Source organism: Mercenaria mercenaria, unplaced genomic scaffold (genome assembly GCF_021730395.1).
Source record: "Mercenaria mercenaria strain notata unplaced genomic scaffold, MADL_Memer_1 contig_3302, whole genome shotgun sequence".
In the NCBI taxonomy this organism is placed as follows: Eukaryota; Metazoa; Mollusca; class Bivalvia; order Venerida; family Veneridae; genus Mercenaria; species Mercenaria mercenaria.
Window position 1 is genome coordinate 43,057 of NW_026461428.1, and position 17,668 is coordinate 60,724.

Consider the following 17,668-nt stretch of genomic DNA (forward strand, 5'->3'; position numbering starts at 1 on the left):
GGTGTCATTTTTAAACTAGAATGTTTTGTTTTGGTTTTATTTATCAACCATTCCGCAAATTAAATTTTAAAAAAGTATAAGTTAAATTTTCTGTAAAATATTTTCCCCATTTTTCTTTTTAAACTTCTATTAAATCTTTCTATTACTAACAGCCTTTTCCTTCATTAAAAGTATGGTAACATATTAATCTTATTTTTATCAAAAATGATTCAAACTTTTTATTATAAAATTCTTTCCTTCATCTACCCAAAATTTTGTGGTAATCGTCCTTTTAGAAATTATTTTTTCAAATGCTTCAGTAAACAGATTCTCCGGTTTTATTCTTTTAAAGGAATAACCCAAGCATAAATTTTCTAAATATATCAATAACGGTTAATAAGTACTTTACTCCTTATTATATTTTGAAAAAGCTTGCATGTCAACTAAATCAGCTGACCAAGTATCATCAATATCATTAAATATCACTCTTCGTTTCATAAATTTTCTTTTAATTGGTTTGTGTAATTCTTCTGCTAATTCATCACTCCAATTTATTTGGGGGTATACTCTACCCCCTTTTCCCCCCTTTTTTGATTTGTGTCCGAGACCAAGTGTTTTATTTCGTTTTAGTTATAGGTTTCACAACTAAATGTTTTGCAATCTTTCTCCAAATGTTTTTGATTTAGTTTTATTCAAATGGAAAGCATTTTTTTTGTCACATTCACTTTACTAGTCTTGAGTCATAGCAAAAAACATGGTCCATACAACTGCATCCAGTTCATTGACAGGGGGGCCATTATCTAGGGGATTTTCCTGGCCCACAATAATTATAAACCTGGAATGTTAAACCTTTCTTAGTAATAAAGGTAACATTGTTTTATGAATATCTAAATTAACCCCCTGTACTTTAACAAACTTTGATTTCATCTTTTCCCCAAGATGAACAAGTAGCCCTTATCATTTTTCTCCCGTTTTTTGTTGTAAACATAATGAGGATTTATATTATCAGTAAAACTTCTTTCTTTCAAACAATATATTTTATTTTGTAAAACTCATCTATAACAAATGTATTAAAATTATTTTAAAAACTAATAATGTAGTTATTAATTCAAAATAAGATCAAATATCTTACATTTATTAATAAATATAATATAATTTTAAAACTGCCAAATTTCTGCCAAGATTCGGGCCAAAGATTCGGCCAAATAAAAGCAAATGACAGTTTTGCTGCCAACTCGGCAGAAAAATGGCAGGCTTTTGATTTGGGTTTAATTTGTGGTTTCCCACATAGCCATTTTCAGAAAATACAACTAAATTCCAATATAACATTTTCAAAAATATGTCAAACTATTTAAACCAGGTTTTCTGAAAATATGAGAAAATGAAAGTAAAGTTAAAACCTGTGGATTTTTAATTGTCCGGCATTGGATTTTTTAGAATAGGGTCAAGGGGTCAGGGGGGTCAAGGTTGTGCCAGAATCGGTAATTCTAATACTACTGACGTAATTTTTTATATTTTCATTTACGGAACATTTGGTCGTTTTTATTATTTCTGTTGATCCTATTTTATGTATAAACAAAAGCTTACCCTCCGTTGAAGATTCGAAATAGCTGACATCGACTCTTCATACCACTGTCGTAATAATGGGATATACTTATCATCATGTTTGTCTAATGAACTGGACTTATAACACTTTATCACAACTGCAATTGTATCATTGTGTGTAATTTCTGCAATCCTGGTTAAAATACATGAAGTCTGTCCCCATAAGTCTTCAAATTCTTCGGTAGAAATATTACCGTCTGGACTATGTCCTACTAACGAATTCCTTAATTTCTTCAGACGTAAAAGGTCAGCACCGAGTGTGGCATCATCTTCAGCAATTGGGTTATTCCAGCCATTTTCAGGTTTATCTATTGTCCATTTAAACAAATTTATTAAAATTGTAATGAGTAATGAAATATCAATTTCATCCGGGTTTGGATCATTTGTTAACTTCTCAAACTGCTCCGAGGTTATCACATGTCTCCGTTTTAAGTCAAATAATTCATCGAGAATTGTATGGCTTGCAAAAAAGGCGGCTACCCTCTCCTTTGGTTTATAAAAATAGAACAGGTCTCTAACAGTATCCGTCCCAACGTCAACGATTAGTCTTACGATTTTTAAATAGTTGGCACACCTTTCCGGGTTGTCCGACATGGCCAAAGGAGATGTTTTCCTGTTGAATATTCAATTTAATTTAGAACATAAACAATGTATATTGATTCAGATAATAATCTACAATCACTGGTCTCTTTCAAGTCAAAATAAACATGAATAATCGGGAAACAAGAGGCCCAAATGAGCCTAAGTCGCTAACCTGAAGATAATCTTAACCATCTGACTTTGCTTCTAACTAGGTGTGGGGAAGTTCAATAATACAAGCTATTTAAAGTTTTTTTCTATATTTTGCTGTCATGCAACAAAAACGCATAACCATCAGAAGAAATCATTTAAAAATATTTATATATTAACTCTAGTGGCCCCTTAAACGGTCCCAGAGCCCCAATTTGAATAAATTTGGCATAAGATCTTGTAGTGCTGTTACAGACTAAGACCCATCAAGCGGTTCATGAAATGTATTTCTATTTTAAGCTCTAGTGTCTCCAGTTGAACAAATTTGTTAAATGACCTTTCAATGCTGCTACAAATCAAGTTTGATGAATATCAGTAAAGCACCCCTTCCCAGTTGAACAAGGTTTGGAGGTGTTACAGACCAAGCTTGATGAAGATCGATAGAGCTGTTCATGAGAAGAAGTCATTAAATAGTATTTCTATTTTTAGCAAAAGCGCCCCAGTTTGAATTACTTTGAAAAAGAACATTATAATGATCCTACAGACCAAGTTAAATGAAGATCCATCTAGCTGTTCATGAAAATAACTCGTTGAAAGGTATTTCTAGTTTTAGTTCTTACGGTCCTTAAAAGTGGCCAAATGACCCTAACTGAACAAATTGGGAGAGGACCTTATAATGATGCTTCAGACCAAGTTCGATGAAGAGCTTTATATCGGCTCATGAGGAGAAATCTTTCCAAGGTATTTCTAGTTTTAGCTCTAGCTTCCCTTAATAGAGACCAAGTTCCTCCTGGATAATATTGGACCCTATAATGATGATACAGACCAGGTTTGATGAAGATCCACCGAACAGTTCATGAGAAGAAGTTCTTTAAAGGTTATTTTATTTTTATCTCTGGTGGACCCTAAAAGGGGCAAAGGTAAACCATTTGAATAGATTTTAATTAACTTGATGGAGGTCCATGCCATGACGCTACTGACCAAGTTTAGTGTTATTTTGACCAGTAGTTTCAGTGGAGAAGGTGTTTAAGTAAAAAAGTTGACGTAGGACGATAGACGACGGACGCCGGACCATCTATTTATACTAATAGCTCACCTTGAACAAAGTTTAGATGAGCTAAGAAAGCGATGGATGATCTCCGAAATATGATAAATGCATGTAAAAGCACAACAGTAATCTATTTCAAGTGTCCTCCCTTTCCCTTCATTTTATAGTATTGGATATAAGAAAACTGTGAGCTTTCTTTAAATGTTAGAGGGAAAGGAGAAAGACACAGTAACAATGTGTTATCAACACATGCACTGACATACATGTATTTCTATTTCTTTCTTTTTTTTAAAGAAAAACTATATATATATATATATATATATATATATATATATATATATATATATATATATATATATATATATATTCAAAACTTCAACATTGGCTGGATAGCTACTTTACACCTAGGCTACGCTCATGAACATCTGACTTCATCATGCATGTCCAGTAAACAACTGACAAAGTGGCTTATCATAATCGGGGCACATAGAGGGCACTTGAAATAGTAATCTATTTCAAGTGTCCTTTCTTTCCCCTCATATTACAGTACTGGATATAAGAAAACTGTGAATTTCCTTTATAATGGCAGTGTAACATTCATCCTATATTACAACCTTCCCTTGACCTTCCTATATATCCAAACGCTATAGTCTACTAATATTGAGTAACCAAATGCCAATAACCTAAATAAAAGTCATCTAACTGAAACAAGAAGAAAATATGTGCATCTCATCCGGAGTAACGCTTCCTATGAAGTTTCGAAAATTCTAGCCAGTGGTTGCTGAGGAACTCTACTATAGTTTACTTATATTGAATAATCAAAGGACAATAACTGAGATGTAATTTGTTGACTATGGTTGCATCACATAGAGGTATAAGGCATTTATGATAAAATAACTTGAATTGTATCTACAGGGCATGGATGCCTCCACATACCACATACTGCGCAATTGCATTTCAAGGTTCTTCATCTATGTAACTTTGAAACACACACAATTTCTTCACTATACCCTATATAAGGAAGTTAGCAAAGTGCCATAACACTGGCCAAAATGATCACAGCCCATTAAGATGAAGATGAGATCAGATAAGATTTATTTAACGTCGGTTATAGATTTCCAGCAGAAACTTGAAGCTTGTAAACATACTATCCTATAACATACAAACAAACAAACTGTAAGTAAGAACATAGCTAAGACATGATAAAAATATGGGGTTCTAAAAATTAAATATTTTGTAGCAACCTAAAACTATTATTGAAAGACATGATAATACATCACAGTGATAGATACCATCATATACAAGGTAGTCTGAAAGACAGATAAATCCCCCGCCACTGCTATGGATAGTGAAAGGGTAAACCTTTGATTTTAGCTGTGACCTTGACCTTGAACTGACATGGCTGACTCATGAATTCTGCACAACGTCTTGATGAGGTGATCCTTTGACCCAAGTTTCATGAAAATCCTTCAAGGGGTTTAGGAGATATAGAGCGGACACAAAATGAAAGGCTCAAAACCTTTGACCCTAAGTTGTGACCTTGACCTTGAGCCGGCATGGCTGACTCATGGGTTCTGCACTTCGCCTTGATGAGGCGATCATTTGACCCAAGTTTTATAAAATTCCTTCAAGGGGTTTATGAGATATTGAGCGGACACAAAATGGCAGGCTGAAACCTTTGACCTTCAGTTGTGACCTTGACCTCGAGTTGACATGGCTGACTCAAGGGGTTTAGGAGATACAGAGTGGACACATAATGGAAGGCTCAAACCTTCAACCCTTAGTTGTGACCTTGACCTTGAGCTGGCATGGTTGACTCATAATTTCTGCACATCGTTTTGATGAGGTAATCATTTTACCCAAGTTTTATAAAATTCCTTCAAGGGGTTTAGGAGATATAGAGCGGACACGAAATGGAAGGCTCAAACCTTTGACCATCAGTTGTGACCTTGACCTTGAGCCCAATGGCTGACTCATAAGTTCTGCACTTCGTCTTGATGAGGTGATCATTTGACCCAAGTTTTATAAAATTCCTTCAAGGGGTTTAGGAGATATAGAGCGGACACAAAGTGGAAGGCTCAAACCTTTGACCTTGAGTTGTGACCTTGACCTTGAGCCGACAAGGCTGACCCATGGGTTCTGCACATCGTCTTGATGAGGTGATCATTTGACCCAAGTTTCATGAAAATCCTTCAAGGAGATTAGAAGATATAGAGAGGACACAAAATGAAAGGCTGCAAACCTTTGACCCTAAGTTGTGACCTTGAGCCGGCATGGCTGACTCATGGGTTCTGCACATCGCCTTGATGAGGTGATCATTTGACCCAAGTTTTATAAAATTCCTTTAAGGGGTTTATGAGATATTGAGCGGACACAAAATGGCAGGCTCAAACCTTTGACATAGAGTTGTGACCTTGACCTTGAACCGACAAGGCTGGCTCATAGGTTCTGCACATCTTCTTGATGAGGTGATCATTTGACCCAAGTTTCATGAAAATCCTTCAAGGGGTTTAGGAGATATGGAGCGGACACGAAAGTGTTACGAACAGACGGACGGAAGGACAGAAGGACGGAAGGACGGACGGAGACCATTCCTATAACCCCTCCCCCCACCACTTGTGGCGGGGGATTAAAAATTAACCGAGACTTCTGTACTAATGAAGAATACTTATAAAACAGCAAAACAATATATATTTATACAAAAACTAAGACCTGTGTAGTATCTGCTGATAATGATTAAGAGTTTAAAACTACAGGAATCAATAAAAATTATAGCCAAAACTTGAAACTACTTATAGACGAGTTTAGATAGAGTGATCAGCAGCTACCATCCAGGAACATGGAAGTATTATAAACAAAACAGAAATATATATAGCATACATGCAAAATAACTATAACTAAAACAGGCAGCTAATACAGAACTAAAAATAGATCAGGTACAGCAAAATCAAGAGGGACGCATAACAGAATATCAAAATGAAAGAAAATACTAAGCCGATTGGGAATGATTTAGGCACACATGGAACAAGCACGCTTGTGACCACTCCAAGACTGGATCTATCTCTTTGATTCCATATAATCTGCGGTAGACCTAACTTCGTTTGGAAGACTGTAACAGACGTGTGTGGCTTCAAAGCGAAAACTATTCTTACCGTTCGTGGATGTGCTTACTGTGGGTACTTCAAGAGAGTTCGTTTTCTAACTTATTGGTATTTTCTTTACTTAAAATGCCAAACTATCGGACAATAATTGAAATTCGATCTTATGAAACATTTGTAAATCAAATTCTTAGTATCTTTTTTTTAAACTGTGGCTTAACCTTGTTGCCTTATCACAGACCTTTGAAAGGTGAACTTTAAAATCTAAAGCGACTAACCCGCACACTGTGAATCGTAATTTTTGAAAAAAGTATCACCGAAAGTCAAAATGACGCCACTATTTCATATACAGTGTGGGGAATCACGTGACTTACAAAGGCAGATTACACGGAAAAATGGCCGATAATTTCTCCGATTCGTCAGGAAAATCAAGGTATTTCTATTGATAAACATTTGTTTTAGATGTTCTAATATGTCCTATCATATGCCCCTTACCTTCCGATTTCCAGTGGTACCTTTCCTTTGTTCCATTCACCTATATTTTCCGAGAACACTTGGGAAGTTTGAATACATTCGCAGTTTTTGGGATGACGGTATCCAAGGACCGACATTATTTTGTACAGAAAATACTAATTACTGAAGTAAACGACAGTACAATGACATTAAAACTTAACAAAGTATCCAGTCCATCATAAACATGTAACGGACTGGCAAAATCAAAGCTACCAAAAAGAGAATTGTCGAAATATACGAAATGGCGCTGAACACGGACATACTCTTGTAGGGCGCTGTGCACGTACAAGGTCAATGATTCAATCTTATATTATAGAAATACTTATATTGCCACGAGGCTTCTGTGTTTAAAAGTGTTTCACACATTTATAATGTCAAAGGTTGAATCGCATTTTCTGAAAAACAAGATCTACGAAAGTTCATGCACTTAAGCAGACATGCTCTATATTTGTCCGCATAATTTAATTCTGAACGTGCATGAAAGAACATGCAAATGAAAATAAAAAGAAAACCTTTTTACAACGTCTTTATAGGTTGACTGCAATTTTTCCCATTTAATTACATAAACGCAGTATTTAGAGTAATATCAATGGCAACACATACTTACATAGTGTTATATAACGTCTCGGAGACACATATAGACATCTTAGACATATGACTACACATCTTCTTCAAATATGAGAAAAATAACACGAAAGTGCCAAAAAATGCAATTAGAATACGAGGGTGAAAAGGATGATGGATGTTACATAATTTTTTACCCTAGTTTGTGTAAATTCATATGAAAGTCATGTTTTTATTTACATATTTTCAGTATGTTTGTTGACGGTAGGAAAAAAACCTTCATATTAGAGCTACCAGTATTACACAGATTCGAAGAATTTTTTCATCTGTCTCAAAAGATGTTATACAGAATCCTATCACCACGTTCCGTCGGCTTTTCCTATGATCTGACCTGGTGACCTAGTTTTTAACCCCAGATCACCCAATATCAAACTCATACAAGATTTTATTGAGAGCAACATTCTGACCAAATTTCATTACGACTGGGCCAAAATTGTGACCTCTAGAGTGTTAACAGTCAAATTGTTGACGACGACGGACGGATGTCGGACGGACGAATGACGGACATCGGACAATCACTAAAGCTCATTTTTGAGCACTTCTTGCTCAGGTGAGCTAAAGATAGGAGGTGCGCAAGTTCATGTCATGATAAAGACTCATGCAATGTTTCATCTATTTATATCAAACACTTTTTGAGTTAGGTGCGTCACGAACTTCGGACGCACGGACGAACGGACAAGATCAAATCTATATGCCCCCCCCCCCCCCCACCCCGCCCACACACACACACACCACTCATGGGGGGCACAAAAAACATCACATAGATATCTTTGCAAAACCAGGATTTGGGCTGGCTTATGACTAAGGAACTTCAATTTTAGTTTGAATTGTAGTTTAGGGACCACGGAGCAATAAATGAGTTTTGTAAAATTTCCAAATTATTTATGTACATATTAATCAATTTAAAAAAAAAATTGTGCTATTTTTTTTTTTTATAAATCTAATTAAATATATGGTGTCCGATCGTATTTTTGTTTAACGCTTTATCAGGGTGCATGTACCACGTGACTTTTTCGCTAATCTGGGGTGCCAAAAACATGGCGGACTGCTCGATAAAGGTAACATTTTCTTAAATATCTTTTCAGCAACCTGTTCAAATAAAAGGAAACATAGATGAGTGCCGTCTCATATGAAAATCCGACACTCGGCTACAAGTTTTCTGTCTCAGAGTCCGTTCGTTTTCTCTAAAAGTGCAACGGCGCAACTGAAGTGAACAAATTAGATGATGTTAAGACGGGGGACATTTTCGCAAATTCAATAAATAATCCCTTTAAGAGACCGTAAAAGACTATTTTGCGACAGGGATATTTGTACGAGTATTGTCTTGACATAATACACTTTAAGAAATTACAAATTAAGAGCCTTCAATAGCTTCCGAGACCGGATTTATCAAATTGCTAAGTGGGGGTCCGTTTTTCTTAATGCTAAGACGGGGGCTTGATTTAAAGATTTGTTATTAAAAGTCTATCAACTTCATTTAAGTTTTCCCCATGTTTATACTGCTTACTGTAAGAAAAATTTCGTTATATGTGTAGTAAAATTCAAATGGTTATGACATATGAAAGCTTTTCGCCGAGTGTAAACTGTGAAATTTTACCTAAGGTGAACTACTTAGTACTTAATTTGACTGATTTTATTGAAAATGCACCAACTTTCCATTTATGTACTACATTTCTAGGTCGACTAAAATGGCATGTGTAACCTTTGTAACAAATACTGTTAAGTTTTTGAAAAAGCAACAGTTTATATTTAATTCTATTTCAGTCGCGTTAACTTTGAATTCTTTTTTTTTCGGCTGAATGAAATACATTTGCGCATCTGACATGAGCGTCAGTAACAGTTGTCAAAAGAAATCGGAAATTGTACTGGTTTCGTTGGTCATAAAATGTATATGTTATTTCCAGATCTCTTATTTTAAGACATTTTGTTCGGAATGTCCTTTTTGGTTTAAAAAATATGAAATATTATTATCAATGTAGTACTACAGTGCATAAATTTACATTTCAGACATTTGTGTGCCAGGAATGTGGAAAGACATATAAGTCCAGAAAAAAGCCTTCTGCGTGGCTTTATTTCCAGAAAGAGGCGACAGAAATCACTGATCTTATAACTGCGGCAATCGGTCTTTCCCGGTGAGACTAATAATATTATTACTAGTACAATGTATATTATAATATCATTACTAGTATATTACGACCTTACATTGGCATATATTAAGCATTGCTCATTTTGTCCATCTCCTTTTTACTTCTAGAAATTGTTTTGACTATAATGTGGATTACTTTACATCTTTCACAGCTGATATGCCATGGTTTGCAGGAGACCGTAAATGGTGGATATTTTGGTCCTGTGTTTCAATGACCCTTAATCATTCCCATACAGTATGCTTTGGTGTCCAACTTCCCATTTTGTTGTATCGAATACGACGAATAGCCTATACAGCCCACAGAATATCATTTTACTGAGCGGTCGTTTGAATGAAGTACTGGCCTGCGATGTATACGCTCATCTTTTTTGCAGATCGACTAATATACATGAAGGCTTTAATTCTTTTTCTGTGTCATTATTTTTTGCAACAACGTACTGAGAAACTTGACAGTGTTAACGCTTTTGCATGCATTCATAAATAATTTTACCTTACTCACAACTTATTTGTCTTTATTTACTTTCCATTTTATGAAATTTAACGCCAGTTGTATTGTGATCAGTTTATCGAACCATTGTTCCTGGGAAGAACCGGCACCATATTCAAATATTCTTAAAAGAAATGTCCACTTTCTTTCATAAGAGACATAGTCGGTTTCGGGCTTCGAATCATGGTCGTCTGTGAAAGAGATCTTACAACTTGACAATTGAGGCGGTCGGCCTCTTTATAGTATGATTAAGTATCAAAATGATCACTGCGTCTATCAAACCAGTAGTGTGTTTTATGATAAATATTGGCTCTGAATTATGTTTTCTTTTGTTGTAATTCAATGGTTTAAAAAAAAAAGTTATTTAAACTTTAACCTTAGAACATTTACTATGATTTCACAACACATGTGAAGAAATTACTGGCACATAAGACTGATAATTCAATACATGTATCTAAATAACATTCGAAAGTATGATAATTTATTTCAAACTGAAGTTCAGATATGTATTCCAACAAAAGCGATAAAAACAGCACAGTTATGATCTAAAGAGAAAAAAATGAGATTAACATTGCTGTGCAGATTCTCAACCATTTCAGTGGTTGCCTTAAGAAGCAAAGCAAAAGTAAGAACTTTAGAGACCTGTTTCAGCTAGCATGGCCAACATTCCAATACATTGACCAGTAGTTTCGGCAAAAGTAGTCTCCCTTGAATATACACGGATCGCGGACCCGATAACCTTTATCGATTAACAGTTTTACTATAGATTTGTTTAGAAAAATAATTTCAAACATTAAAAACGTATTTTTATCGTTATTTAACAAAATTTTATAACCTCGTGAAGTAATCTTTATTTTTTGCCCTTTATTTCAATATATCTTTTATCGCTGTGATACAAAAACTTATTGCTTCCATTTTTGTTTGAAGTTGATGACTATGGTTTCTATGTATTTCTATACAGAAATTTTGAAAATATCGGTTATGTCAGGTTATCGAAGGTTAAACCAAAAGAAGCAAACTAACTTAAACAATGAAGACAAAACCAATGCGATAAAAACAGACTTACTATTTTTCCAAAGCCTACCTGGAAATGTAATAAAACTATTAAGATAGGGTGTCACCCAGGTATTGAAGTACTTCCGGGTCGTTGTATCCAAGGAAGCAGTTAATTCTTTGAAATTTGAAGTTCCCGATTTGAAGCCATCTCTGCTTTGACTTGTTAAACATTTTGTGTCATTTCCTATGTCTTTAACAGTTGTTTTGTCCGTGTATTTTCCAGGACAACATTTCTGTGCGGAAGGATTAAAAACTATTCCAGACTGGCGGCCATGACAGATGTGGGTTGGAAATCATAAAGAGTGACTGAATACTTTGATATGTAGCAAAGACGTTCATTGTTGATGATAACTTGTTTCTTTATGATTTATTGACATTATTCATCTTCAGAAATACAGAACTCTCAATGCTGTAAATTTGTTGTGAAATTCGCCACTGAACCTATGTCCAAAAGTGCTTGTTTTACTATACAGCAAAGGAGAAATTGTACCGGGCCGACACTATAGAGTGAAAGTTGGTGAATTTTTCATTAAATCAGTCAAATAAGGTATTTCACCTTAGGTAAAATTTCACAGTTCACAGTCGGTAAAAAGCTTTCATTTGTCATGACCATTTGAATTTTAACATACATACAACGGGATTTTTCTTATAGTAAGCAGTATAAACATGAAAAAAACTTAAATGAAGCGGGTTAATGAAATATGTAGACTTCCATAACCAAATCATTGAATCACGCCCCCGTCTTAGCATCAAGAAAAACGGACCCCTGCTTAGCAATTTGATAAATCCGGCATAGGAAGCTATTGAAGGCTCTTAATTTGTAATTTCTTAAAGTGTATATGTCAAGACAATACTCGTACAAATATCCGTGTCGCAAAAAAGTCTTTTACGGCCATTTAAAGGATTTATCAATTGAATTTGCGAAAATGTCCCCCGTCTTAACATCATCTAATTTGTTCACTTCAGTTGCGCCGTTGCACTTTTAGAGAAAACGAACGGACTTAGAAACAAAAAACTTGTAGCCGAGTGTCGGATTTTCATATGAGACGGCACTCATCTATGTTTCCTTTTATTTGAACAGGCTGCCGAAAAGATATTTAAGAAAATGTCACTTTTACCGAGGTATTCGCCATGTTTTTGGCACCCCAGATTAGCGAAAAAGTCACGTGGTACATGCACCCTGTTTATGTAGAAGGGTATTTATTTTATAATATTAATAACCGCAAACAAAATATCTTATATTTTTCCTGAAAATGTCCAATCGGATTGTTTATAACCTAGTCAAAATTGTTGTACAACATAAAACTAAGTGAAATATACCATTTATTTATTTAATAAAATGTTTAGGTTTTCCGCCAGCACGCCGAAATATGGGCAAAATATCCGACTGGATTTTCTAAAAATCCGACCGGACACCATACACCCAATTGGATTTTAGAAAAATCCGATCGGGCAAAATTTTTTAATTGACTTTTTGTACATCAATTATACAAATATTACAAAACTAAGTCACATATTGCTCCTGGTCGCTATACTACCATCCAAACTAAAAACGAAGCCCCTACGTCACTTCGAAATGGTCGCGAAGTTTGCCAAAATCCTGGTTTTGCAGAAATATCCCGGTGGCCGTAAAATATAAAATCAAACTACTATATATTACAACTAGAGATTCATTTCATCTTACATCCAAACAATTCATATTATTTTATAAAAAAAAATCCTTAAACTTGAAATTACTTCTTAAAGGTTCTAAAATAAACAAATTGGTTCTAAAATAAACAAATTTTACCAGTAAAAACGAATTTGTCAAAATTATCCCCTGAACAATTTTAAGTGCTAAGTTGTAAAATATATAATGAAACTACTATATTTACACTTCAGAGTCATTTCAGTTTATAATTCAAAACCTCATATTAAATTTCTTCTAAAACTTAAAATTACTTCTTAAAAGTACTACAAACAAAGGTCAACAGTGAACAACGACTTTGTCAAAATTAAAAACTTTAAGATACTTTTTTTATATTCTAGAAGATCAGAGAGCAATCACTGTGGATATCTTCATGATTTTTTTAAAAAAAGTTTAAATTAATTTAAATTGCTATTTTTGGGAGCTATTCGATGGTCTTTGTTACAGAAGGCAGGGTCGTAGCTATTACAAATCGTAAGTATATGTGGTTAGTTTTTTGGGGGGTGGGGATTTAACATCGCACCGACATATGATAGGTCATATGGCGAATTTCCAGCTTTAAAGGTAGAGGAAGACCCCAGGTGACCTTCCGTGCATTATTTCATCACGAGCGGGCACCTGGTTAGAAGCACCGACCTACCGTAAGCCAGCTGGACCGAGCCCGATGACACCCGAAACAAATTCAACTAATTTTAATAAAAAAGTAAAGGGTTTCATTAGTCTTATGACAAATATTAATAAATACCAGATACACTTACTGATAGTTCAAACAGACATCTCATTTCCTGGTACTTCCACTTTTGGTTTCGACGCACTGAAAAACAACAATCCTTTGTCAATCTAAGTCCATATCTACTAAGTTTCGATAAAAAGTTCTTCGTTTGATGTATTTTTAGCAAGCACTAGTGTCATATACGATGAATTGCTGTTATATGATATCTTTTAATTTCAACAGTGTCCAAATAACATATTTGAAGGTTACTGAAATAGGTTATTTCCACCGTAGATTTAATTTCCTACTTTCGATTTTGAATTCGGATTTTTATATCATCACTTTATAGTGTTACTGTTAAACTCAGTGAAAAAGTGCAATGAGTTTTAAGTACCATGCAATGTGTCTTTTTATTATTGTAAACGTTAACATGAAGTACCTGTCTGGTTTAAAATAGAAACTGGTTTTCTAATGCGTTACTAAATTTACTACCAAATTATAAATAGATCTTCCGCTGTGCTCAAACATTATTCAACTACGAATGCTTCACGTAGGCAGAAAGTTACTTGTAAATACATGTACTAATCATTATTGAGGAATGCGTGACAGTTAAATACGCAACTCAGCCTTAGGGAAACCACTCTGCCGCCCCATGACATGTGAATCACTCTGTTAAATACAGTTGTGGCGAAAAAGTTTGTACAAATAGATTTAAACAAAGTATCTTACCGATATGTCCAAGTAAATAATCATAAAAACACATGTACTTTCCCCGTTGCTGTGTGACTGTTAAGAAAATGTAAGGAAACACTATACTGCCACAATCAATCAAGGGAGTTTTGGGAAACTCGGTTTTACGCGTTGGGAAAAACCAGTCTATTTATAGAATATATCGTAATGCGTAGCATCACGTGATCAAATAATTTTACAGCTTGTTTAAATGGGTCAGCTGTGTTGTTGCACTTATGAAATAGACTGACCCGGTTTACCGGTTGGTCAGGGCTACGATATGTATTGTATTTTGCCATCGAATTAGTGCTATAAAATGCTTCTTCCCCTTCCGTTTGGATTCTTCCATGTTTACAAACACGTTTGTTTATTATATGGACTGTACTAATAAACTTTGATAATGTGGCAGTTGAGTCCAATAGGTCCAGGGATGTTCAAAGATAATCCGCCATAGATCTATTGCAAAGCAATTATTGGATTTACCTGTATTGGACAATAAACAGTGTCGATTGTATTCAGGTCAACTGCCACATTATCAAAGTTTATTAGTACATAGTACGACTTAGTAGTTTTTTAGTATTTAGTTTTAGGGTAAAGGTCAGTGACTCGATCGAAAATGTGCTTCCGTGGTGTAGTCGAAGGAAGTCCAAAGTAAATAGATCCTAACTTTGAAAGAAGTCCAAAGTAAATAGATCCTATTTTTTTTCCTTCCTTCGTGTGGAACGAGTGTTTTAATCACACGTTTTCACTGCTAGAATACAATCTGCATGAAATGAGACGGTTTTCATGTTTATACACTGCATATGGCAAGTAATGCAGATCGAAACCGAAAGAATTACATTGGTTGGGTAGTCCTATGAATACCATAAAACCAACTTCTTAAGTTCTTTTCTGCCTTAATTCTCCAAGGTCTAAACAATATAACACAATCCGAAGTGAAAGAACACTTTCTGCACCGAAATTAATCCTTTTTTTTTCTCAACTGCCTATTTCAAAGTAAAACATTACAAACAAATCTTTACTTCTTTTATGTAAACGCGTTGCCTTGTTTCTTTCCATTGTATGCATTGTCGTGTAACTGTGTTAGGCTGTGCAACATTGCCGGTCTATTCTGAATGTTGTGTAAACACAATTTATTTTTAGAATCAATTTTAGAGGAGAAATATTTTCCCTCAAGATCATCTCGCAAATAGTCCACGTGGAAATTGGTTTCCTCTGTGTGGATTCTAAATATATTATAACCTGCTGTATTTTATAATTTCACAATACGGTAAATAGTTTTCCCTTTATATTCTATATAAAACTGACATTTTAAACAGCTACCAAACATAGCTAGACCCATTTCAGAAAACAAAGCCTTACCTCATTTTAAAGAGTTATGATACAACTGATATAAAATGAAGAGAAAAGTAGGGGTCATGTATCTTCTCTTGTCACATTTGCTTACAGTAAAATCACATCAAAATCTCACTGCTGTGACCTGGAAGAACTACTAATACGAAAATTGAGTTTCACTTCACCAAATACAACCTCCTCTAGCTGACGTCTTATTAACTTTATACGTTTTGTCTGCTATGTTGCTTGTGTTACGCTCTTCTCTTATGACTTATTGAATATATACGCTCTACCCTGACCATTGATTTCCTTATACGCTTTGTCGTCTATTTTTTGTTCTGTTACGTATGGAAACGTTAATTGAGCACCCGAATGTTGAGTTAATGTGGTTTGAAATCGTCTTGTTGTTTGTAGTATTGTCCACTTTAACACGGTATCTCATAAATTATTTGTCTACTTGATGCATTAATGTTTCTGCTTTTTCCAATTATTTTGATCCTTAATGTTGTTATGTTAAAGCAATATACCAGAAGTTTTTTTAATACAAAACTGTTCTTTATGACATGTAGATATAATGGAACAGGTCTTGACGAGAAAAAGGATCGCCTCCTGGCGACATGATTGGGTTATATCGACATCTGTTTTTACAGAATGCCGTTATAATCTAAGTAACTCTGGATAAAGTTGTCCCGCGTTGTAGAGTTACTTAGATTATAACGACATTCTGTAAAAACAGATGTCGATATAACCCACTCATGCCGCCAGGAGGCGATCCTTTTTCTCGTCAAGACCTGTTCCATTATATCTACATGTCATAAAGAACAGTTTTGTATTAAAAAAAACTTCTGGTATATTGCTTAAACATAACAACATTGAGGATCAAAATAATTGGAAAAAGCAGAAATATTAATGCATCAATTGCAAGTAGACAAATAATTTACGAGATACCGTGTTAAAGTGGACAATACTACATACCATAACACAGGTAAGTATCAACATTCGGGTGCCCAATTAACGTTTCCATAGTTTGTTGTGTTACGCTCTTTCTTGACGACATATTGACTTTTTTCGTTGTGTCTGTTAAGTTTGTTGTGTTATGCACTTCCCTGACGTCTTATTGATTTGAAACGTTTTGTCTGTTAAGCTTGTTGTGCTATGCGCTCCCCTGACGTCTTATTTCTTTGAAACGTTTTATCTGTTAAGCTTGTTGTGTTACGCTTTCCTCCTGACGTCTTTTTGTCTTTATACGTTTCGTGTGTAATATATTAGCTGTGTTACACTCTCCCCTGACGACTGATTGACTCTATACGTTTAATCTGTTATATTTGTTGTGTTACGCTCTCCCTTTACCTCTTATTGACGTTATACGTTTTGTCTGATATATTTGTTGTGCAACGCTCTCCCCTGAAAAGTTATTGACTTTATATGTTTTGTCTGTTATGCTTGTTGTGTTACGCTCTCCTTTTGACGTCTTATTGGCTAAAATGCTGAATCGCTTTATTTATACACCCACTAACGAAATAAACAATAAAATCAGTCTTTAAGTATTGTTTGGCACACAAAAATAACGTTACACACCATATATTTGTATATCGCAGATGTGTTGCTATATCAATTTAGATACATTACTATCACTAACGAATTTGAAGTATGGATTATATCGAAGTTGCAAGAATGTTATAGTGAACTGCATGAATTAACTTTGAGAAATTACTTTTTATATTAGAGCGATTAACCTACACATCGAGGTGTCAGGTTTGAAAAAAAGAGACCCTTTTCTATATTCACCTATATGCGCATATTCGATATTCTAACAATGTATTTTTCATCTAATTCTGTTTCTCAATAAAAAAGATAAAAACTCGTTTACAAGCTCGGATAAGGCTTTTCCGGTTTTTAAAAAAGACCGGAATTCCCGTC

General features: G+C 34.7%; 1 protein-coding gene across 2 annotated transcripts in view; it reads right to left on the minus strand.

Moving 5' to 3' along the window:
• Positions 1 to 14,783, minus strand: part of LOC128552932 (uncharacterized) — a 44,342-nt gene extending 29,559 nt beyond the window's left edge. Inside the window, exons 1-3 of one of the 2 annotated variants that reach the window (XM_053534008.1) lie at positions 14,414 to 14,783; positions 13,731 to 13,786; positions 1,567 to 2,197 (exon numbers count right to left, since the gene is read on the minus strand). In XM_053534008.1, coding sequence (XP_053389983.1) covers positions 1,567 to 2,178 — 612 coding nt within the window. In that variant the 5' untranslated portion in view covers positions 2,179 to 2,197; positions 13,731 to 13,786; positions 14,414 to 14,783. Of the gene's footprint in view, positions 1 to 1,566; positions 2,198 to 13,730; positions 14,187 to 14,413 lie in introns of those variants that run through there. The other variant, XM_053534009.1, reaches the window with a different exon arrangement.
• Positions 14,784 to 17,668: the final 2,885 nt, after the last annotated feature.